This window comes from Helicoverpa armigera, chromosome 16, assembly GCF_030705265.1.
Source record: "Helicoverpa armigera isolate CAAS_96S chromosome 16, ASM3070526v1, whole genome shotgun sequence".
Taxonomy (NCBI): domain Eukaryota; kingdom Metazoa; phylum Arthropoda; class Insecta; order Lepidoptera; family Noctuidae; genus Helicoverpa; species Helicoverpa armigera.
Window position 1 is genome coordinate 860,727 of NC_087135.1, and position 26,329 is coordinate 887,055.

The window sequence follows — 26,329 nt, forward strand, 5'->3', positions numbered from 1 at the left end:
AACTACAGTGGGGACCCCACATTACATCTCTTGCGGGTCGTCTTAGCTCGGCCGCCTATGCTATTAGAAAGATGAGGCAGCTAGCGGACGTAGAAACAGCTAGACTGGTATATTTTAGTTACTTCCACAGCATCATGTCGTACGGCATTCTGCTGTGGGGACGAGCTGCTGACATTGAATGCATATTTATCTTGCAAAAGCGAGCTGTCAGAGCTATGTACAACTTACGTAGTCGTGAATCTCTTAGGGAACTGTTTAAAAAAATTAATATCATGACCGTACCTTGCCAATTTATTTATGAAAATATCATGTACGTTAGGAAAAACTTACATTTGTTTGAAAAAATATGTGATAGACATAATTATAACACTAGAAATAAAAATAAGATAGCTATCCCGCAGTTTAGATTATCTAAAGTACATACATCTTTCATGGGATATTGTGTCAAATGTTATAATAAAATACCAGACAACATTCTGGAACTAAATGACATGCGGTTTAAAACTCATATAAAAGCCACACTTTGTAAGCAAGCATATTATAAATTAGAAGATTACATTCAAGATAAAAATGCTTGGAAACATGCTGCTCCATAGGACATACTGACAATATCGAATTAATTAACAAATTAAAATTACACCAGCAAATAAAATTGTATTCATCTTTTGATTATTTGTTTGTAACTTTGTACCAAAATATAAACCAATTTGTAAATGTGAACACCATGTAGCATTTTAATTGTCACTTTATTCTCATTTGTCTTTGCGATTCTACATGATCTTCGCATGCTTTTACTGTATGTATCAATACATACAAATTGTAATACTATATTATTTTTAAAAAGAGTAACCATGGAGTTTCTTGCCCGTTCTTCTCCATAGGAAGCTACTTTTGGAATGGGCAACTAGAATCAAACTTTGTTATAATTTTGACGTTCATAAGTGCTTGTAAAGGCCTAAATGAAATAAATGATTTGACTTTGACTTTGTATTTTTTCCCGGGGTTCAAGTAAAACTGGTGGTAGAAATAGCTGTTACCTTGAAGCAATTCTCATGTAAATGGAAATTCGTCGGCTATCCGATTTCATTGGATGAAGTGAATTTATTAGCATTAAGATGCCGGTTTCATAAGAGATGCTAAATCTTTGGATTTTTCAAGGTTTGAATAAAGTATCATTTCAATTAATATTGTAGGTTTTCACTGAAAATCTTTATAAAAATCTAACTTTCACATCGGTTTTATTGGTCTCCCGTGAGAACCATTTCGTGCAAAAATTCATTCACGGCAAAAATTAAAAGCCTTACTCAATAAGTTGGGTATCTAACACTTGAATCAATTTTCTAATCGGTTCAGTTATTTTCGAGATTAGCGCGCTCAAAACTAACCAAAAATGTCTTCAGCTTTGCAATATTAATATAGGTGAAAGTACTCATAAAAACATTTTTATTTTTAAAACCATTTTACATTAATTTGACTGCCAAAAACTGCCGCAAAATTACCGAATTTTCGCCTTCAACAATGACCCTTTTGGCAACAAAAGGCCTTCATTCGTTTAAGCGTTTAATTCAGTTACATAACCCGAGTGCATTTTAAATATAATCACATTAATAATGTCAACCACATTTCAGTATTAAAGTGTAATCTTTCCCCTTTGTACAATTTCGACGCCATATTGTTATTCCCATTTTAAAAGGTACTGAACGCTTAGATCATTGAACCAACCGGAGTCACCATATGGTCACAAATATCTATGCTATCTCTAAGACGTTAGACTGGAGAGTAAACAAATAATGATAGCTCATTCATTAGCATTTAAGAGCACATTTTTACGCACATATACGACAAAATTGACAAACACAAGTATGTTCTTTACGCCCATGTATTTGCGAGTATGATGATACATAATATCAGAGTTGTACTTTTGCAGAGGATGACCTACCGGAGGCGCCATCGTCGTCTCCGGTTGGTTACATGCTCTTAAACTGAACTCAATTACAGGAAAACTCAACAAGGCATCAGGAAGGGCTCTTATGTGAGTCTGTTAAATATAAATAAAACCTTAATATTAAAAGCATAAGGTTGAAATTTCAGTATCTTTCATGTAAGACCTTGGACTTATTGTATTTGGGCCATGATCGACCTGAAAGGGATTTGTGTATTCAAATGAATTTGACCTTTAAAATTATAATTATTATAGTCGATTTTAGAAAATCTCCAACTGGCTCTTATAATTATTTATGTGAAAGAAATGGTATTTTAAAAATTAAGTTACCTAATTTCACTCATCAGTTTTAGTGACTATCGTTATTAGTTTATCAATGAAAAAGCTAGAAACGAATTTGCAAACATTACCTATTTGAACGATACTTAGTGAATTTATTGGACAAATCAATTTGAATCAATTGTCAAATACATGCTCGGATTAATTTGGGATTGAAAGTCAACGTTAATTGCAATTTCAGTTGATTGCCAGCAGTTAGAATATTGCACTATTTACATTCACAAAATTAAGTTGTATCATTTGAATTTTATTAATATTATCAGATTGAAAAGAACAATTTAATACTAAGTTTTATGTAGTATTACTATAATCAGATATTCAATATTCGTTCGGCATATATCAGCGGAATAAAATGGAAAACAAATGAAGTCGCGGAACTTTCGTCGCGTACTTTCTTCAGAGTGAGTTTTAACTTTATATTTCTAATACGTGGTGGTGTCACGAAAATATTCAAAACCTACGCATTTTTGTAACAAAATACATAAGTTCTCTTTTAGGGGTTTTAAAAAATACTCATCTGAGTGGAAACACAGAGATAAATGCTTATCTGACATTCCATCCAAAATAAAATGCGTCGTCTTGAATCAACTCAGGCCCTAGCTGTATGTACTTACATAATTAAAGACGTACGTCCTTCTAAGGCCCAAATACACCGAAAACATAAACGTCAGTTTTTCACTCATAGTAAGCTTCACTCACAGACAAAACTGACGTTTCAAGTAATCAGTTGATCGTCGTCCTCTTGCCAACATTTTGGGTCGAATGTCGACTTTCACACAATCCATTCATCGTTCTTTTTGGTCGTCGCCCTTCCATATTCACACTCTTCACCTACCTCAAAATGATCCTCATTCATTAATTAAATTCAAAGTAGCAGTTTAAAAACAAACGGACAGTTATTTTGCCTGTGAACTTGGTCCTCAGTCTATTTTGAGATGAAGCACAATGTATGAAGATGCTCTATTAGATTACCCGTCGCGTCGCAGTCGCGATGTCGCCCTACAAAGATTACGAGAGGCGAGTTGTACACATACCTACCTATGTTCGAGCTACAGTAAGTTCTTACTTAGTAAAGGGAGTTTAATTAAGGACTTCATATAAAAAGGATTTGGAGAGTTTCATAATACAAATGATTCACATTATGTTAGGGTTTCTTTTACCGTGTCGAACCGACTGTTTTTTTTCAGATACATAAGTGTTATGACAGATTTGGTCACCCATCCACAGATGAACCGCGCCTAATGTGGCTTAACCTTTGATAGATTGACGAACTTGTGACCTTTGTATTACAAGTCAACACTTCAAAGTCAAAGGATATATTTGCAAACGAATACAGTTACATTATGAAAGGTTACAAAATGGTAATTACTTCAGTAATGACAAGCAAGATCCAATTACATTTTTCACGCTTATTATACAGCCGACTAAACAAAGCAAATATACGAAAAGTAATCAGGTTTCTCCAAAGAAAATGTTATGGCAAAACGGCTATGATTACCGCAGTCTATGGTTATTGCCGGTAATTAGGATCGGGAATTACCGCGCCCTACATACCGGGTTACGGTAGAATTGGGGAGGCGTATTGATCCTTTTTGGACATTACCTATTTTTGTTAATGGTTAATGAAGGCGTTTTTTTGTAATTTGAAGTGTGAATGACTTTGTGGAATGGAAAGCTAAAGGTGTGGTTAAGCTTTTGGCGTGGCTACATAACTAAAACTGTAAAATTTTATATATGTAACTTACCTTTCATAAAATATATGTAGCCCATGTATGTAGGAAAGTAGCTTATTTCGCAGAAATTACAAGTCTTTTATTCCCTAGAAAATTCTATGAATAAGAAGGTAAGTAATATTCAACATTTATTTCCAGTGCTCCCAATATTTTTGAAAATTGCTGACAAAAGCATTATCGAATCGTTAACCCTTTGTAACGTTACAAAAGGCTAGCATAAGTTATCGAAAAGTTTTTACTATTCATGAAAAAAGCGATATAAAAAGGTAGGAAAGGATTTTTTAAAAGAAAATGAACATTGAAGGATATATTTAGAAAAAGGTGACGACCAAAAAAATTATGAATGAATGGTGTGAAAGACGATATGGCTGGAAAAAATGTCACTAAGTAGTGTGATGAAGTCTGCCAGAGAAGTAAGGAAGAAGAAGACACTTAAGGTGGAATCAAATAGGGTGAAGTACTTATTTAGTTGCATTAGCAAGTAGTCATTCTTCAATGACTGCTAGAGAGAGAGCTGAAGATTGAACTCAGTAGAATTTTATGAAGAGGTCTAAGTTTGAACTGGACTACAGTCTATTGCTGAATAGGTACATGGATACTTTTGAAATAAATTATGTAAGAGATAAAACAACAACCCAACAATAAAATATAAATAACAACCACTGTTAAAATAAACCGTATATTTCAAGAAACAACAGTACGGAACATTTTGTGCTGTTTCACTAATGTACTGCCATTAGAAACATTACCGACGTAAGCTTCTATGTTTCATAACGCCCTGGTAGTCTAGCCGGGTTGCTTCGAGTTTTGTAGAAATAAACATAAAATAACTACGAATATTTTCATTTTGATTTTCAGGAAAATTGTACTTTTATTTTATGTTACCGGAATAGATAATATTGATTTTATTATGTATCTATCGATTCAGAGTTTTCCAAACGCCATTAAAATCAATTCAGCGATTCTACACAGGTTGGATAAGGGCAGTATTACCTAATTACAAAGCAATTCTTAACTATTAAATACCTACCTGGGTTGGTTAAAAATGCTGCCGGTCGAACTTGGAAAATTATTTCTGTTTATGGTATTTATCGGAAAAAGGATACTTTTTATTCGGGTGCTCGAACTAGTTCTCACTTGAAGTTAGTTCCAGTATATTGATACGTATATGATGTATACCTACATCACCTTACGACAGAACCAGTCAAACCTAAAACTTTTTGAAATGGGATGACTTTGGCTGAAAGGGGCTCAAGTTAGTTAACACCAAATTGTTGAGCAATCTGCTATTGACGTATGTTTTGATAACATAAGTTACAATGGCCTTATTACAGATTTTAAAAAGGGTTTAGTTCATTTCACCCGGGAACCCCGTACCCATGTGTGAGACTGGTTGTCAGACTTTCTGGCTTCTGACTACCCGTAACGCCTGTCTATTGAAACGACAGTCGGGATCCACCAATTTAACGTGCCTTCCGAAACACGGAGGAATTCGTCATGACAGCTGGTCATCCATCTAAGGACCGAACGCATTGCTTAACTTTAAGATCAATGGACCCTTGCAGCTGTTACCGCGAACACTAAGTATTGTATTTTTCCTTCTTACTAAGCTAAATTATGCAACCACCTTAAGGTATTATAAGAAAGGATGATTTGTAATGAAAATCGTGACTAGCTTTCTACTAGTTTTAAAACGTGAAGAAACGTTGCATGAAATTGCTTTCATCAAGCTAGAAGTCTAGTCTAGAAAATATTCATAATAAAAACTGTGGTCCGTAAATTGTATGAACAAAAAGGAAAATGACTAAAGAAAAAACACTACGTAAGAGAATCATAGATTAGATAGTATTTCGTGTAGGTAATCAAAAACAAACGAATGTTGAACTTATTTAGTTCTAACCCAAAAACCCAAAAAGATTTTTAGTTTTTAGGAATAGAAAGAACGACGTAAAACGCCATTACAGAAAAGACATCTTCATAAAACAATGACCAAATTGAACTACCAAACCCTTTTTGACAGTAGGATAAAAGTATTGAAGATCCCCCGAAAAGTCGTAAAAACTGAAATGATTTCAATAAATAGGTTGTTCAATTCAATTTTCCGAGTGAATCACTAGCATGATATTTTCAGGCGCCATTGACTGCAAGCAATCAACGTTCATTGTAGCGAAAAACTTCTCGAATTTTCCTCATAAATGTTCATATAAGTTATTAAGTTGAGACAATTGGCTTTATTATATTATTTTTGTTCGCGAAGTTTTTTCGTTCTCGAGTTAATGTGGGTTGACGACTTTACAAAGTTATATCGTCTACTCTTTTTCTGCAACCGAAAGGGTCCTTAATGATCTTAATTTTGAACTGTTTAAAAACTGTGTGATATCTTTAGATAGAAAATTATATCCTTCATTTTTGTAAGTCGGTGAATAATCGATAGTTAATGTTGAAACATTTGGTTCAAATCCACGCACTTTTTCAATGTATTTAGCATGTTTTGTAATACATTTCCACCATAGAGACCTTGTCAACGTGTGGTATGTGTGCCTTTAAGGTTTTTTGCGCATTATCCACCGTGACCTTAACCGTAACACAATATTGTTTACTTCTCACAACACACCAGTGACGTGTTTATTATAAGAAAACAAAGCATCTAAAAATAGATAAGGTAAAATACGTGAGATATCGGATCGACTTGAACATCATTTTGCGAAATATTTGACAAAAAGGTATTCTTAAAGTAAGCTATTTTTGAACGGGTTTTAACCCTTAAAAAAGCGGCTAGTTCAGATAAATATTTTTTGTTGATCAGAAATTCTTATATTATTTCCCACTCACCTTTTTATATTTAGAAGTTGCGTACCTAGTAGCGCTCTATCCCAAAATAGAAGAAAAAGAATATCATTATTACAAATACGGCTTATTCTAAAAAAAGTCTCTTTGCAGAGATTTGGCTAATGGTTTTCATAAATCTTTCTGAATCCTTACTTACCTACATAAATGCGAAGGTCCGCTCTATGTATTTAGTTATATTTAGAGCTATATATGATGAGATGGTCTCTTATATTACTTACTTGTGGAAGGTAGGTAATTAGGAATCCACGTCCTAGATAAATCTATCTTAAGCTATCTTACATGAAATATATTTTCAAATTGGTCCAGTATTTTCTGAGATTAGTACTTTTCTCTTCAGCTGCACACTCTTCGGCTTTATAATTTTAATAAAAACTAGCGACTCCCGCCTCCGCGGTTTCACCCTCGTCCCGTGGGAACCGGACCTGTGTTACTTGGGAAGAATGTAGCTTTCCAATAGTAAAAGGATTTTTCAAATCGATCAGTAGTTTCGGAGCCTTTAGAATAAACGTACAAAAAAAATCTACCGTTATATTATATTAGTACCTATAGATAACTATGGCAACATAAAACTACAATAAAGTACACCTTGCAATCATAACTATGTGATTACTATGGTTCGCGAGTTGCATTCATGGTGGTCGTTTTGTAACCACTTATCGGCTTGATAGTAATGGCATGGTATTATGAAACAATGACTGACGGAGTCTAGTGATTATTTTTATTGCATTTGATGTTCACGGTTTGTTGGGCTTGACACAAAAATCGGTAAAAATAGGTAGACGTGTAAAAAGAGGTCAGGAACTTTACATGATAAAAAAAAATGGAAAAGACTACGATTTAAGATAATGGAGATAGGTTCTTTTTGTTGTTACTTAAAAAAACAACTAAAATTATATTTTTCTCCAAAATACAGCGCACGTAAAACAAGTTAGACTATTATCACCCAAATGATTTTATAGAATAAATAAATAGATCTCAGTGGCGTGCACTTGGAGAGGCCTATGTCCAACAGTGGACTGCCATAGGCTGATGATGATGATGATGATGATGAAATGTAAATTTTAGGTCAAACAGAAAGAAAAAAAAAATTGTAAACACGACCCTTGAAGACAGAAGTGTTAATTAAAAGCATGATTCAGTCAAAGAAAATCAGAAAACATCAAAGAATCTCCACACATCGTTTTCTAAGCCCATCACGGATTCCCCGAGACAAATCTACCGTGTAGTCCAGTCTAAAAATAGCTGAAAACTACATGTTTACATGACGTTCATGTTCACAATTTATAGGTTTGTAGATTTAGAACATTTAACTAACTGGAACCGCCATAATAATAAATCTCTATGCTGAAAACTCGGCCATTATGTCCTGGGAGGACGAAGCAATGTAACAAATAGTGATAGTTCACTCATAAATCACTCATCACATCGTTACATTCGCGGAGATGCCATATGGAAGGTATTTCAAGTGCCTTCTTGTAGGTCAAGTAACGTACGGTGGGCGTGATCAAATACTTTTTGGGTTCCTTGTCAAATCTATACCAATTTGTCAAGGATTGGTCTTGATTGATTGGTGACTTTTTTATACTGGACGTATTCCGTAGTACGTCGTAGTACGTCGTACTGATACTTGTTCCAGTAACGGTCCTTATCATCGGAACACCCGCATTTTGGAGTGCTACTTTATAATAAGATTTTGTGTTATGACATCTTAGCTAGTTATTTTGTTGTACAATGGCATACATGAACATTAACAAACACAAGCATAAACTTGATGCACACCTTTGCATCCTCCGACATATGAGTATGAGCGCTTTAGGCACAAAGGAAGGCAAAGCAATTCCGTCTCCAGTTGGTCACATTCTCTAAGTTTGTGAAGTACCTACTGCTTTACTGAATTATTCATAAGCCGTGATATTTTTATGAAGCGGGATTTTAAGGGATCTCTCGCGTGCCTGCTAATCGATGATAGAGAGCTCATTTTGGAGGTAAAATTATTTTTTGGGTCGGATCCAACTTTTTTTGGGTCGTTGACTGTCTTTTGTTTTGAGTGAATGAAGTGGTCTTCTATTGTTAAGCGGAATAATGTCTACAAAGATAGGTATTTTCTTTCAAAAAATGTTGATATAAAATTATGTTTGAATATTTCTAGGAAAATGTATATCATGCCCACATATTTATTACCATAATACGTTTTACTTTATGGAAAAAATACAATATGCAATGAAATAATGCTTTACGCGTGTGATATACATATATTTTTTTATAGAACCAACTGTTAAACGATTTTCTAGAAGATACGTACACATACCACTTTTAAAATGACCTTCAAAACTCTAAGCAGATTGCCTGAAACTCCCGAAATATCCTTACACGGAAAACAGCTTAACGCCTGTAAATAATTCAGTAAGGTTTAAATTGAACCCTGTGACCTTTCAGTAACCAGTCAACGTCCGTGTCACGTATTTCTATACGATTAATTTATGTATTACTTACTGAAGCTTTGTAAACTGAAACTTATAATTACTTTTAAAAGGCTATTTTCTAGGAATTATAGTATTTACTTACATAGGGTTTTGGTAAGATGTATAGAGTTTTGTCATGGTAAAGTTCATTGACATTTATAAATAACCGACTTCAAAATGAAGGAAGTTCTCAGTTCGACCTGTATCTGTATTTGGCTGAACCGATTGAGATGTGGTTTTCAGCATAACGTTTGTCAGACTTGGAAGAATGCTGAAGGTACTTAGGTATATTATTGAAGTTATTGAAGCGGTGTAGTGAGTCCAAGTACGATTGCTGTGCACGGAGTATTAGGTTCGGTACTTGGGTAGAGCAAAATTTCCACTGCAGGCTTTTCCCCTCTTCTTCCTGCCTTTCCACTTGGCTATTTTGGTGTCTCTTACTTACCTGCAAATAAAACACAAAATTAGTTTTAATAATGCAATCATTTCCATAACATTAACACGTCATCTGCCTAGCTTTTCCTGACTGCCTATCTGACCTCCACAGTCCAGTCACCACCCACCGGGCCAACCCAATACCATAGGTAAGACTGGTTGCCATAATATAAACAAAAGCAAGAAAAACAAGGAAATGAGCATCATTACACTACAGTCAAACTAATGAAATGTAAACATTAAAATGTAAAACTTCACAGTTAATGTCTGGTAATATTCAAATGCTATCACATAATGATGGGGAACTTAATGGGGGAGAAACAAACTTTCCTTTTAGGGGACTACGTGAGTGTATATTTAGTCATTTTGTTAATTCTATGAATAATTTTTATGGTGGGGAAGAGTATTCGACAATTTTAAACACAAGTGTGTTTTAAACATTTGTAAAACACACTATTTTAATGTTCAAAAACCAGAGGACTTTTTGCATAAAAAGATCTAATTATGAGGATCTCTTATAGGTAGCTGCCCTGTATTAGTTTATCTAAAAATTAATAAGAATGAATTAACATTTGAAAGAAGCGTTATTTATATTTTTTTCAAGAAACAAATCCTTTAAGTTTGTATAGGCATATATAGGCATAGTGCAGTTATTCTTTAATTGGAAATAAATGACAACTATTAACTTCTGGTAAAGATAATCACTTTCAAGTATGTTTTTTGTAAGCGCATGTAATCTTCACTTAAAAAATATAACAAGACTAAATACATCATTGTTAAAATACATTCGTTTGAGGCAACTGAATAACACAGTCTCATACATTATGTAAACAGGACAATCCGATTGTACTGCCATTTTACGAGATAAACAACACATTTCGCCAATCGGGCAAGATCGGGTATTTTCGTCAATTTTCGGGAATCCAAACAATATAACTTTTATTATTAAAAGCAGGTATTTTTTGATGGTTTTCCTGTTGTAGAGTGGTTACTTGGTTACGGGGATGTGGGTCAATCGATCAGGGAGGTTAAGTTGTGTTAATTACGGTTAAATGGGAGATGGGCAAGCTGGTATTTATAGGTACAACTATAGTTTTTTTCTAATATCATTAAAGCGAATGGTTCCTTTCTTTCTGCCTGCTGGGTTTTCACAACAAAATCCCCGAACTGAATGAAATGCAAGGTACCCGGATATCTAGAGCCCATAGCCCTAGAGTATATAGACTACTTTTATCGTGGTGGAAAAAAGTGGTCTCCCAAAATATTATTTCCAAAATGCTTGCATTACTATTGTCACATTATTCCTTGCTTGTAGAACTTACACTAAATCAAGATTAATGACAAAAACAAGTAACGGTCATTAGGGAGAAGTTAACTTATTCATTAGCACTCACCGCAAACTATGCTGCTAACTTAACTTCGCTAAGTAATAGTTAAGTTTACTGATAAGTCAAAGTGTGAATATATGTACCACATTCGAACTTAGGTAGTCGAAGAAGACATTAATTACTTTAAATCATAAATAAAATGTTTCATATGTAAAACTGGCTGTTTTAACCATATTCTGAGGTAACTACATACTTTCAGTACCCGGATAAAATATAGCTCATGTTAATCAGATCATTATATGACATATGTACATATCTTTTCCCGTTAAATAATGTAGATTGACAATATGTAATGTTACCTATCTGGTATCCATTAAAACATCGCTATTACACTTTAAATGTATTAAAACAATAAATGCCATAAAAAGCCATAACACAAATAGCCGTGCCTACGTCAGCTGTTGACGTGTTACCCAGATTAGATACACACACAATTACTAGCTAACTTGAAAATAACATAAGGCTCTGTATACCTTTACATGCTGTTAACAATTGTTTGTAATTTTCACTATTCGTTACCAATATTATCAAGCTGAAAAGTTTTCACGATTTTTATCATTAGGCTAATATTTATCCAAGTGCACGGAGTAGTTGCCTTGTGATGCCGGTTCAGTAGTTTTGAGGATCTAGTTTTGACTACTTTGAGAAGAAGCAACTAAGAATCAACACGAGTCTCTTTTAAAATCTTTCGAAATAATTAGGAAGGTATACCTATTATAGATGCAATATATAGCTATTCGTAAGTTTCATGCTCAATGTAAGTACAGAGCCTAACATAGCTCAAGTACTTACCATACCATAAACAGCTACACATTTCTATATATCACGGGCACCATAATTACGAAGATAAGTCTATCATAAATGTAAGAGATTAGATTCCGGATAACATGTTGTTTGACGCAAATATTAAACCAGCTATTACGTGTGTTGGTCAAGAGATTTTTATGCTAATCTAGTGTAGATTTTGTGACGTCATCACTTTTATTTTTAGCTGAAATTATCATTAAAGAATCTCTTTGGGGATTAACGGACTTTTGCGCAATTACACACTCATTACACAGTAAACGTAAATTGCAACTGAAATGAAATTGGAACTGTTAATGTTATAAAGTAATTTAAATCTGAAAATGATATTTCCATGCTTATTTATGAAAGCTTATCATTTACACACATTACACATTACACACATACATTATTCGTGAAATTGCTGTACCGCTGTTAAGTTGGCTACGAATCAGAAAATAATGCATAAACAAAACAATTTTTGACAGGAGTTGTAGGTACGTACAGAATATCTATTCACAAACAGCGCTAACCAAATAAAATAAAACAAAACATTTTTTTCCAATTAAATCCCTAAAAATCTATTCCTATTCAATAAAACATAGGCTCCATATGCAAGTCATTTCGCCCTGCAGCGAGCACACAACAAATCCTAGTTTTGAAACAAAGGGAGGCACAAAATGGCCGCCGACGCCATTTGCAAAACATGTCACTTTTGACGTGATCAAAGAGCGAGTGAAATAAAGAGCGCTCATAGGATAGGATGGGTTTCGCAAAAGGTAATTTTAAGTTCTGATTTTTTATTATGTTTGATTTTGAAGTGTGTTTGTTTATACAAAATGCATCGACCTCATTTTTCAACATTTTCAAAAGTTTTAAGTTGTGATAGATAGATAGATATAAACATACGTTATTAGGTACACCAATATTACATTTTTCATCCTAGATGTAGTTAAAGTAGCTGGTGTGGTACGATATAATAACTTTGTCATACTTCACTGTTGATACCAAAAATCTATAGAGAAAAACACTTTGTATCCCTGCATAGTATATGAATACGAATATCAATCTAAAAGCCAGAACTCAATTTAATCCCTCTCATGCAATAATAACGGGCCAAAATCCCAATCTTCCAGTTTCAATATACAGCCACAAAGCTGCTGCGGTTTTCACAATAGAGCGTAGAAAACCACTATGCAATTGAATGCATGACGATATCGCATGCGTACCATTGACCTAGGATAACATATTAATGCCTTTATAACAGGTCACCCGCAGTTTTTTTGTCTATTCACGATAATCTCCATTTTTTGGATGGATTTTCATACGGTTTTCATGAATACATAAAGTGATTACGTAAATATATTAAAAAGTAACCTTCCTAGAAAAATGAGCTACCTAAAACCGAAAAACAATTACAAATCGGACAATTCGTTTCAAAGATTAGCGAGTTCAAGTGAACCTCTAACTCTCTGTTTAGATCTAACTATAACATTAGTAGGTACCTGGGTATAAAGACCAGTTCTGCAAAGCTCAGGCATGTCAAATAGTTTGTTTTAAAGAAATCAGCTGCATGCCATTAGAGCTCAACGGTTTGGTACAGATGTATTACTATGCAAATAAACAACGCATAAATCTTTGGTTGTATATACTTCTATGTTTTTGTAGTGTGAATTAATTCAATGGCATGGTGGATGACTCATTGAACTGAAGTGGTAGTCTAGCAACCAAAATAGTGAAACGTTTTTAACAACATTTTTATTGACAGCTTAAACATATCTGATAAATACTGGTGGTACTTAGCTATGGTGACCACCCAGCCTTCGGCCCTAGATTAAGTCTGTACGCACACATGTATAATGTGCTGACTATAATTTTAAGAACTTAGGTAGATAAGTCGCCCCACCGGAGATGTCGCGCCGAGATGGGTCAGACAGTAGATTAGTTTTTTTCACAATTAAAAGTACCTCAGAATCGGTAACACGCTTTTAATTTGTCTCCCGAAATTCCTTAGTAGTAATACTTAGTAATTTCAATAGTTTCCCCGCTCCGGAAACAAGAGTGGCGCAGCCGGTAGGATTTCGCTGTTATATTCCTAAATTCTTCGCGGTTTTAAATTCGTCGCGTGTCTCGAGGACGAGCTGCACGATAGCTGTGGGAATTTAAGGACGAGTGAAATCCGACGAACCAAATAAATTACTCTTGGTGCGTGTGGGCAAACAAAGGAATACCAAGGATGAGAGTAGCAGCTGGCTGGTGAGTGATTTTTCGCCAATCCATGTTCCTCTATCCCCCAATACTTAATACCTACATTATTTTGAGATTAAACCTCTCTCATTATAACGTGTTCATTTAGATTATTGGCTTATCTCATTGTGTTCTATAAATAGAACCGACATAGAGTAGTTAAACTTTCAGAGACGCCAATTAATTGTTATCTCAAGTGTATTCTTTGCATTGATATTTTTATAAATGTGTTTTATTAAAAGTAATAAGTAAAGTGTATGTAATTCTACACCTAATATAAAAAAATATATATTTTATACATTAATATTTTTAATTTTATTACCTAAACTATTACATACATTTTGCGTCTAATTATTTTCTGATTTACGTGTGTTATGTTTGAATTGTGTTATCTTGTGTGTTTCATAGCATAGTCAATTGTACTCTCACGAATTGTTTTATCTGTTCCGTTCTCTACTCTGTGAACATGATGACTTCAGTGACTATTGAACAAATACCCAAAGAAATTATTCAATTAATACCTTTGTATAATGGTGATAAAGACAGTTAAATCTTTATTTGCGAAAGTGTCAGTATGTCCTTGACCGATATAAGGGTAGCCACGAACAAAATCTTTACGTTTATAATGTTTTAACTAGTCGATTGAGAGATGACGCCGCAGCGCTCTTATCAGAACGTGAAGATATTGTGACATGGTCTGCTTTTAAAGATCTACTTATTCAACATTTTGGAGACCCGCGTAGCGAAGCGTGCATTAATATCGAATTAGAATCCTTAAAAATTAAATCCGGTGAAAGTTATTTAGAATTTTGTAATAGAATCCAAAGTGTTCGATCATTATTGATGTCCAAGGTCAACATGATTGAGGATACTGATTTGAAGAGTGCAAAGACAATTATTTATAACAATACGGCCTTGAATGTGTTCTTATACAATCTCCCAGAGAATATGGTTCGTATTGTAGGCTTAAGGCACCCTCTAGTTTAGAAGCGGCCTTAAGTATAGTACTTGAGGAAGTTAATTTCTTAGAGCAGTATAATACTAGGAATCGCATTTACGGTCAATCTAGCAGTTTCGGATCAAAATTGGTAATGACGCCAGCGGGATACAAACCTTTATTGCCAAATAATATTACCACACCTAAATTTAATTTCGGTATTCCACAGAATAAATTCAATCAGCCCCAAGGTCAATTACCAAATGCATTAACATCACGCCCCAAGCCTGGGTACTTACCCCAATCTCAACAATTTGGGTACAGGCCACCCCAACAATTCGGGTACAGGCCACCTCAACAATTCGGGTATAGGCCACCTCAACCATTTGGGTACAGGCCACCCCAACAATTAGGATACAGGCCACCGCCACAGTTTGGCTATAAACCGTTGCAACCTCAGCAGTTTGGTTACAAATCCCCCAATAATTCTAATACCCCACAAATACTAAAACCTCAAACGCAAACTACTGATGTGTCTATGCGAACAGCCCAACCTAAATCGAATGTACCACAAGGTTTCAATTTAAATGAATTGTCTGCTGACGACTATGAGCCTTATTACAATAACTATTACTCTAACTATGACGATGACTATTATGGTGACTCAAATGAAATTAATTATCATGACGAGACTCATGTTGACTATGAATTACAATCAGAAAATGAAATTCAGGCACTGGATTTTCAGGAGAGTGCCTCGACGGACAAGAAATCTTAGAATTAAATTTTGACTCTAATTTAGAACTACCGTATATTTATGTAGAAGAGATAGACGCAAAATGATGATAGATACTGGTAGTATGAGATCGTTCATTGGTCCTACAAAAGCATATGAGTATTTTACGACTATATACGTAATGAAAATTTTCAGGTGGTTAGTACTCATGCTACTAGTAGACATAATGAAGTAATAGAAATTCCTCTTCTACCTACCTTTGTTAGTGACGATTGGCATAAGTTCTATGTATACGAAGTAGATCCACGGTATGACGGGCTTATAGGTAACGACCTTTTACAGCAATTAGGTGCAATTATTGATCTAAAAGAACGAATCTTAAAACGAATTCCACTTGTATTCCAATAATCAATAATAATTTAAATTATAAAATTACTGTACAGCCACGTTCAGAACAACGATTTAAATTGCCAGTAGATCAATATTCAGGTGACGCTATTCTTGACTACCAAGAATTTCGAAATGGACTACGAATGCCTAGTGCTTTAGTAAACTGTGATAGTGGATACGCATTTACAGTAATTCAAAACACTTCAGATTGCCCAAAACAACTGACTATTTGCCAACCTTTCACAGTAACGCCATATGAAAATACAGAATACAACATTAATTTTACTACGACCAATACTCCTCTAGAAATTGACAAATTACTTGAAGAAAATTTAGATAAATTAAGACTCGATCATACCAATGGCGAAGAACGTGAGAAAATTTATGCACTTTGTAGGGAATATAAGGACATATTCTACTGTGACCAAATCCCCCTTACGTTTACTAATCAGGTTAAACATCACATACGTACCAAAATGAAGATCCTATATACATTAAACCCTATAGACAGGCACCTTTCATCCAAAACGAAATAAATAATCAGGTAGAAAAATTACTTCATGAAAATGTTATACAAGAATCTCATTCCCCTTGGAGTGCTCCAGTTCACCTTGTCCCTAAAAGAAGGATGCGTCTGGTGAAATTAAATACAGGATGGTAATAGACTACAGACGACTGAATGACATAACCATAGACGACAAATACCCCCTACCTAATATTAATGACCTTTTCGACAAACTAGGAAAGAGTGTGTACTTCACCACATTGGATCTAGCAAGCGGCTACCACCAAATAGAAGTAGAAGAGAAGGATAGACAGAAGACAGCTTTTTCGACGCAAAATGGCCATTTTGAGTTTCTCAGAATGCCGTTTGGACTTAAAACCGCTCCTGCTACCTTCCAACGGACCATGGATAATATTTTGCGTGGTCTGCAAGGACTCCACTGCATGGTATACTTGGATGACATAATAATTTACGGAAATAGCCTTGACGAAATGATAAATAAATTAAGAATTGTATTTGACCGACTTAGAACAACTAACATGAAAATTCAATTAGACAAATCTGAATTTTTACGCAAAGAAGTGCTCTACCTTGGACACACTATAACTAAAGACGGGCTAAAGCCTAATGACGACAAAATAAACGCTGTATTGAATTACCCGTTACCAAAGACAACGACAGAGATTAAGAGCTTTCTTGGACTTGTAGGTTACTACAGACGTTTTATAAAAGATTTTGCAAAAATTACTCAACCATTGACAGCCTGCTTAAAAAAGCGCAACAAAATTGTTATTGACCAGAAATACATAGACGCATTTAACAAATGCAAGGAACTCCTGACACATGCCCCACTGTTACAATACCCTGACTATGACAAAACATTTATACTGACGACCGACGCATCCAATGTCGCTCTAGGCGCTGTGCTGTCACAAGGACAGATTGGCAGTGACAAGCCCATTGCGTATGCTAGTCGTACCCTCAGTGATACAGAATCACGTTATAGTACCATCGAACGTGAACTGCTCGCTATAGTGTGGGCAGTAAAGCATTTTAGGCCCTATCTGTACGGTAGAAAATTCTATATATATACTGACCACCGTCCCTTAACTTGGCTCCAATCTCTTAAAGACCCTAGTAGCAAACTCACACGTTGGCGGTTACGTTTGCAAGATTACGACTTTGATTTAATTCACAAAACGGCAAACAAAATACAAATGCAGACGCTCTGTCCAGAATAAAAATCAATGCCTTACTCACAGACGACGAAAATCAGTCTCTAGCAGTTAATATTGATGAGAAGGAAGATAAAAATCTAAATGAATGTGCAGATAGTAAAGGTTCATCAACAGTAACGATATCTGATTCTAGTCGAACTATGACCTGTAGTCCTATAGATTTTTCCGACAATATTAGAGAAGTTCACTACGATACAAATGAGTATCCAATACGATCAGTGTCCAGTAAGTCGAACGAAACCGTTCATTCCGCTGTAGAATTAGAATCAACCGGTATACCTATTTTACATGAGGCGATCGACACCAAGCCGAATCAAATCTTAATATTTTCATGGTTTAAAAATCAAATGCATGTTAAGAACCTGTCACGTGACAAACAAAAGATATTAGAAGTTTTCCTGCCAAAAGATAATCCGCAATTAGTAAAGGACTTTTTAAAGGAATACATACAGCCAAAATTAAAATATTTCATTTATTTTGAGGAGAATGAACATCGGAAACTATTTAGCAATATAATAATTGAACTATTCAGAAAGGGAACTATTAACCTATTTGAATGTACAGAAAGAGCTATTTTGTAGAAGATGAAGGAGAGCAAAAGGCACTTATACTTAAACACCATGAAGGAAAGACCTGTCATAGAGGCATAAAAGAAACGCTAGTTAGGCTCCGTAGAAATTATTATTGGAATAGAATGCAGGAAACTGTAACAGCCGTCATAAACAGTTGCGATGGGTGCCGTAGAATGAAATATGATAGGAAACCCATCAAACCTATATTACAACTAACACAAACCCAAGACGCGCCTTTTCAAGAGCTATTTATAGATCTTTTTAGTATAGAAGGTAAAACTTATTTAACTATAATTGACGCATTTAGCAAATTAGGTCAGGCAATCGAAACTCAGGGAAAATCAACTCCCGAAGTAACTAGAGCACTGATGAAATATTTTTCGTATTACGGTACACCCAGAAGAATAAGCTCAGACCCCGGAACCGAATTTAATAATGAACTAATTAAGGAATTTTGAATTTACATAAAATTGATTTCACATTGGAACCCCTAATAACCCCAATTCAATGGGTCTTATTGAGAGGTTCCACTCCACTATAATAGAAATTTACAGACTGGCCAAATACGAAAACAATGTACTGATGCGGCTTCGGTTATGACTTATTCTGTTCTGGCATACAATCACACTATTCACTCAGTCACTGAACTTGCACCATTTGAAGTTGTCTTCGGACATACCGACTCAAGCAGTCCGTTTAGCATAGAATTAGAAAAACGTTATTTCCAAAAATTAGTAAAAGATCATGCAAAAGAATAAAAACATTATACGAACACTTAGCAGACAAAATGGTTAATATTAAAGAAAAGAATAGAGAGTAAGGGTGGTGAAGGTGAAATAAAGTTTAAAAAGGAGAAATTGTTTTCGGTAAAGACATAAATAAGCGTAAAAGTAAGGATAAGCCCCGATATATAAAAGCTGTAGTAACAGGCAAAGCAGATAAAATATTTTACCTATAAAAATAGGAGAAAGGGATACCAAAATTCCTATTAAAAATATAAAACGTCCTCCACAGGTGCGGCATATTATTGATGACAGTCACGATGCTGTCGCTGGCCCTTCATCTGCAAAATCTTGAAGGTAATCCAGGAGTTTTACCGGTGAAACAAGGTCATGCATATTTCCAAACTGATCAGTGGACTATTGTAAAGATCATCAGCCTAGATCAAATTTATACTGACCTTAACTACATCTCTACCAACTATCAAGCGCTTTGTAATTTAATTGATTGGAATGCATCATACTCACAAGAAATTATGACTATTAAAATGCATACAGATTCCATACGTGATTTAACTGTAGAAAAATACCAACAGCTTATACCATCCAAACGATCTAAACGAGGACTCATTAATCCACTGGGCTCTATTATAAAAATTGTTACCGGTAATTTGGATCATGATGATGCGTTGAAGTATGATAATCTCATTTCTAAATTGAATCAAGGTCAAATCACTATATCTAAAAGGTTAACATTGGTCTCTAAAATGTTTGACAGTTTTATTAATGCCACTGAAACTATTGAACAGAATACAATTAACTTCCATAACAGGTTAACTAAAATTGAAACATTAATTAAAGATTTAACTGCTCAGCAAAATAGTTGGATTTTTCTGACGTACTTAACTGGGTTGTTCAATGTTTTCATGAGTAACTTTCGTACTATATTTATTAGATTAAGTGAAATCGAAACTGCACTTGCATTAAGCAGAGTCTCTATTTTACATCAATCAATTGTTAATTCTTCAGAACTTTTATATCATCTCAAATTAATATCCGAATATGAAAGCTTAATATATCCTCCCGCCGAAGCGAACTTGTTAAAAATAGAAGAGATTATATGTGTTAAATCATTTATTAAAAGTAATCAAATAACGTTTATAATGGAGATACCACTTACCGATAATGTTACTTATAACTATTATAAGATTTACTCCCTACCAATTTTCCATGACACCGAAAATAAGACCCTAGCTATTTTCCCCAAATACCCTTACCTATTGGCGAAAGAAAATAGATACTCACCAATCGCAATACCGTGTAGACCATTCTCTGCCGGTGCTCGCTTCCTCTGCACTGCAGACAACAGGATCCCCTTCTATGAACTTACCTGTGTCGAACAGCTTATGAATTTCGAAAACGACCTTACCCTTTGCAAACAACATCCAATAGAAATCGAACAGGTCAGAGTCCAACAAGTCGCTAACAACAACTGGATCCTGTATAGTGAAGAGAAGACCACACTAACAGAACGATGCAAGGATGAGACCAGTAGACAATTGGTATTTGGTACTTACCTGATGACCATCGAAGAACCCTGTGAGGTGGAGATTCATGGCATACACATTAATCATCGTATCTTCATAGAGTCCGATGTGGTGAAAAGAGTACCAATCATCGCCTTACCTCAGTTACGCACTAACGCACAGCTATCCAGTACACGTGCACTTGATATGAAGGGCATAAATCTAGACGAAGTGAAATATATGGCGTATTCGTTAAAACATAGTGAAGTGATCGAAAGTGTTTTTGATAAAAGGGACAGTAGCTTCAGTGCGTCCTTGGTGTACGTGACCTTAGGTTTAGTTATTTTAAGTATTTTTGTATTTTCCGTTTATGTTGTTCGGCTCAAATTGCTGAAATACACGTGTTTCAAGAAAAATTATCGGAACCAATCTAAAATCGATTCTCCCGATAATTTTCCTCTTAAGGTCGGAGGAGCTATGGTGACCACCCAGCCTTCGGCCCTAGATTAAGTCTGTACGCACACATGTATAATGTGCTGACTATAATTTTAAGAACTTAGGTAGATAAGTCGCCCCACCGGAGATGTCGCGCCGAGATGGGTCAGACAGTAGATTAGTTTTTTTCACAATTAAAAGTACCTCAGAATCGGTAACACGCTTTTAATTTGTCTCCCGAAATTCCTTAGTAGTAATACTTAGTAATTTCAATAGTTTCCCCGCTCCGGAAACAAGAGTACTTACTAAATATTTGTTTCTTTTTTTTCAACCCGGTATAAGGCCACCCCATTTCGCTTCCACTTCTCCTTTTCCTTCGAATGTTTCCACCAGTCTCCCTGGTAGACGTCCAGAATCGTCCCACCATATTTGCCAAGGTCTACCCTATTTACGAAACTTGAACGTTATAAAAATATATTTCTACCTAACCCATTTTAGAAAACAAGCACGATAGTTCGTCATAAACAAACCTTCAAATAACAAATTGTAGTAATTAGTTTTTGACTCCATTTGACTAGTTCAAACAAACATTGGTTTATTTCAATTTAAAATTAATGAATCGAAGTTATTTCGAAACTAGATTATTCACCGCTAATGGGTTTTATCAATCCACAAAATGTGTTTATTTTAAACTCACAGTGGTAAAGCAATATTACAGTACAGATTTTCAACAAGTTTTCAATTAAGTTTGTTTTGTTTAATGTTTTGATAGGGCGAAGTAACAATAAATAAGATTGGATTTTATTAGAAAGAGAAAATTTATATAATTTGCGTGATAAAATAAATACGATAGTTTATACCATTTAACAGGACTCCTTAAAAAAATATTTTTTAAACCATTATACTACTCTAGCACATTATTTCCCTCATCCAAGTCCTATTAACACTAGTAAGTAAAATATTGAAACAGCAAAGAAACACACTGGCACACAATTAGAACATACGGGACCATCTGGCTGGATTCCAGCGTGATCGATTAGTTTACGTAGATCAGCCACGAAGCAGACTAAACTAATAAATTGCACTAATGATGGATACCTAGCTCAGCGGGAGCGGGGGAATTAAATTAACTTGAGGATATCTCTTTCAACATGTAGATACTTATGATACTGTGGTATCAATAAATTGTTTTCAGACGTAAAATTATTTAATTTTTAGCTGAATAGCATAAGAATGGCGCCATAAGCATGATGGTTTTGTGGGATTGCCCATCGCCCTCACTGTATTCTGTTTTTTGTTTTAGTAGGGATTTCTTGTTATACCGACAGCATCGGTATCATTATTAGAGTCAGTGCCAAGTATTTAACTATCACAGATCATAAGACACAAATTGGTAACAGACGGATGGACGGACGAAAATTAATATCATTATCAAATAACATCTAAGATTTCCAAAATTATTAACATAGATAACGAAAAATACATTTCTAGGACACAAACACAATAAATCAAAAACAAAACACAGTCGGTGAAATTGTAATAGTTACCTACAGTTTCACTGGAAATATAATATTTCGAGGAAAGGGCTAATTAATTCAGTTACACAACATTCCGGGGCGAAGTCAGAAAATTAGATTTATGCTTAATTCCTAACCAAATTATGGTTTAACTCTAAATAATAGATTCGGAGAAAACTACACGAATTGTGAATACCAATTTGTAATTCAAAACGCGAACTTTGTTAACGACATAAATTGCTAAATTAATTATATTACTTAGGTACTCGTACTTTCATATCGTTTTAAAAGTTATCATATTTACTTTATAATTTTGTAAATGCAAAAGCTACTCTGTCTGTCTTGGTACACTGACAGTCTAAATCCCGAGAAAGGATATAGGCTACTTTTTATCCAGATTCGGGAAGCTGTAACTCCTTTACACGGGTGAAAACGCGGTGAACAGCCAGTAACTGCATACTGTATACAGACACACTCAATTATAAACTCTATATATTAGCCAGTAAGTTCAAAAATCATTTTATGACCTGCGTCTAGTTTATTTAGTGTTGAAACAATTATAAAAGTTGGTCGTTTTCATCCCGCTCCTGTTGAGATAACTTAATTGGTAGTCATTGCAGCCATTGGATAGGTTTTATGTGAAAAAAGAGGATTTTTATTTATATTTGAATTTTATATTTCATTGGGATTTGTCAAAGTGTGGAAAATTGGTAATTGGACTGTGCGATGAGTTTTTAAATGTTTGTCATTTATTTTTTCCGCATAACTCGATAGGGAGATTCGTTAATTTTGTTAACAATGTCCTCAAAAATGTATTAAATCGAACAGGAAACTATTAAGTGTCTTTTAAAATGAATATGGTTAAACCGTCCTTTCAATTAACTCTATGTAGGATAGTATTTCAGGCGAGATTCGACCGGTATACGGCACTCTGACGCTACCAACCTAACGAAATATTCTAAACCAAATACGTTAGAGATATTACACAAACAAACCAATAGAGAAAATTCAAAATCTTCTAGAAAACACGAAGATATTCTGTTATACATGTTAAAATGCAGCGGCTATTTACAACACAAAACACGAATGGAGGTCACTCGTTATCTGTCAGTTATCGACAACTGAAGATCGCGTGAAATATTGTGTTAGTGAAACTGTGTTGTATATGTTGTTTGCTATGATGAAATGAAGGTATCTGCTATTTTTGTGTCGGGGTTTTTATGCCCAAAATTAAGTATTAGCATAACACTTACGTAGTAACTATTATAGTAATCTGTGATACACTCCGTACACTGAGCATTTCATCATATCGCCAACCTTACCCGTCATATATTATTACATAAATGATTACGTAAAATAAAATTACAATTTGATCAAAATTGATAAATAAAATATGACTTGTAATAAGTAAATAAGTAAAATATGAATTGATAAAACCTATCATTAAATATTTTTTTTAATCAGTCCAATAGTTCCTGAGTTCAAGTAAACAAACTCTTCAATATTCAGCTTTATGTATAAGATAGGTTCAAACCACTAGAAGATCAAAGACGATATTTTTATTTCTGGGTACTCAAACCCCCGGATAAGGCTCAGCTCGGAATATTTTAAGTATATCCTAAATACCTGTTATAAAAGGTAACATCTCTCTCAGTTCCAAGAAGCTGGTGAAGGATGTTTTGGATGTCACTTTGTGTACAGATTAACAAGAATCGACTGCAGAATCAGATTGGAAAATTCAGTTGAAATTCCGCTTTCTTGCAGGATTTTTTCCATTTTATATGTTCCCATAAAGCCTTTTCTTTGTACGTGAAAAACTCACGGAGAGATACCTTTTTGTAAATTTACATAACACCGTATAAATAGGAGGTGTTTATTTACACAGTGAAAACAACCTTGGTTGCTGGTAAGAAAAGGATTGTGACATTAGAACATGCTTTGTGTGATAGCTACAATTCTCACTATAAATTAAAAAAATCGGATGGTGTATTTCGTCAACATCATCACCATTCCTGTGACTTTTTGAATCCGATACCCCTTGGTAAGACCATTTGTCAGACTTTCTGGCTTTGGATTAGTTACCTGTAGAAACTGCCCAAGGAGTTCAACTGACATGAAACCCAAGCTCCTTTTTAGGTACAAAACTAGTTTTTTTTTTTATACAAATTAGTTTAACATAATTATAGTATCGTTTTAGGTTTAAAAGATAACAACCGAGTGGGAACTGACAGCAGTACAATCAAATGGTTAACACCTAGTAATCTGTGAGCGAGTACGACCCGCTCTGTATCGATTTAACGCCACCCTGTACAATCGATACTCAAGTACTTGGGTAACTCGATTGTTTGTCGTCTCGATTATGATGTGAATTTGGTAAAATAATCATAAATTATTATATTGTACATTTTACAGTTATCTACCCATTTAATTGCCTGTTATGTTATATAGTTTATGATTGTTTACTGAAAATGGTAAATTATGGAAAAACTTGAGGCCGGTTTCTACCAATAAAATTCTTCATAAAACTTTAGCATATACCATCTCGAGGGAACAGATAAAGTATACAATATTATGTAATTAGATTAGCGATTGAACTAACGTTAACTCTACTAAATTATTATTTCATATTCGAATTATTATTTCATATTCGATAACATTAAATTGATGACTCGATTCTGATTGCTTAAAGCTACTCGTGACCAGAGTAATAATATTTCGATTTATCATAAAGTTAATCGAAATAACCATAGTAAGGCCAGTAACTGGGGTGTGAAATACAACTGAATCGATAGCTTATTATTATAGGGCTGTAGGTAATCTTATCGATATAGGTTCAGCTGTGCAGGCTGATTGCCGCAATTCACGAGTTTGTTGTACTAAGATCATTTTGTTATTAGTGGTAATCCTATGGATGTAGAACTGTTTGGTTTATTTTAATGTATGGTGGTTTGAGATTTTAAGAATGGATTAGGGGAAAAGAGTATTTATTTGTGAACGTTTTGTTCTTATTAGTCTGACTGATGTCTGAAAGTATTTATTGTTCTGTATTAGTGCAAGGATGAAAAATTTGGTGAAACAGCAACAATATGCGATATAAATAATTGTGCCTACATGATTATAAGTTTCTGATTACTGATTACTGATTATTAGTAACTGATTATTAGTAACTGATTAACCATTTACAGTGTGAGTTTGTCTGTCTCTATGTGTGCTTATTTTTTATATCGGGTGTGTCGTTCACAATCACATTAAATCAAATCGCATATACTTTATGATATTCTATGGCGAATTGTAAAAAAAATAACCTAATCCATTCTGTGGTTTAACCAGAGGAGTCATTTTTCGTTTTTATAATTTACAACATCATGTGTAAAGCAGAGATAAAGTTAGGAGTATCGAATGTTTTGATCAGTCGACAGCTGTCAGTTTTCAAGGGAGAATTTCAGTTGTTTGTAATAACTGACTTTTATATGGTGTTCTAATTTTTGCACATTTTTATTCCATTTATTTTGTTTGAAAAAATCATTTTTCTTATTTTTACGTATTTTTCTTATCTTTGTGTTAATCGACATATA

The 26,329-nt window shown here is 34.4% G+C and overlaps 2 protein-coding genes across 3 annotated transcripts in view; both read left to right on the forward strand.

The window, feature by feature from the left end:
* LOC110369835 (neuroglobin) overlaps positions 1-26,329 on the forward strand; it is a 100,233-nt gene that overhangs the window by 44,576 nt on the left and 29,328 nt on the right. The window lies entirely within an intron of this gene.
* On the forward strand, positions 13,733-21,478 carry LOC135117956 (uncharacterized). Its single transcript, XM_064038630.1, has 2 exons — positions 13,733-14,188; positions 19,572-21,478. The coding sequence occupies exons 1-2, from the start codon at positions 14,169-14,171 to the stop codon at positions 21,310-21,312; spliced, it is 1,761 nt and encodes a 586-aa protein (XP_063894700.1). The 5' UTR covers positions 13,733-14,168; the 3' UTR covers positions 21,313-21,478.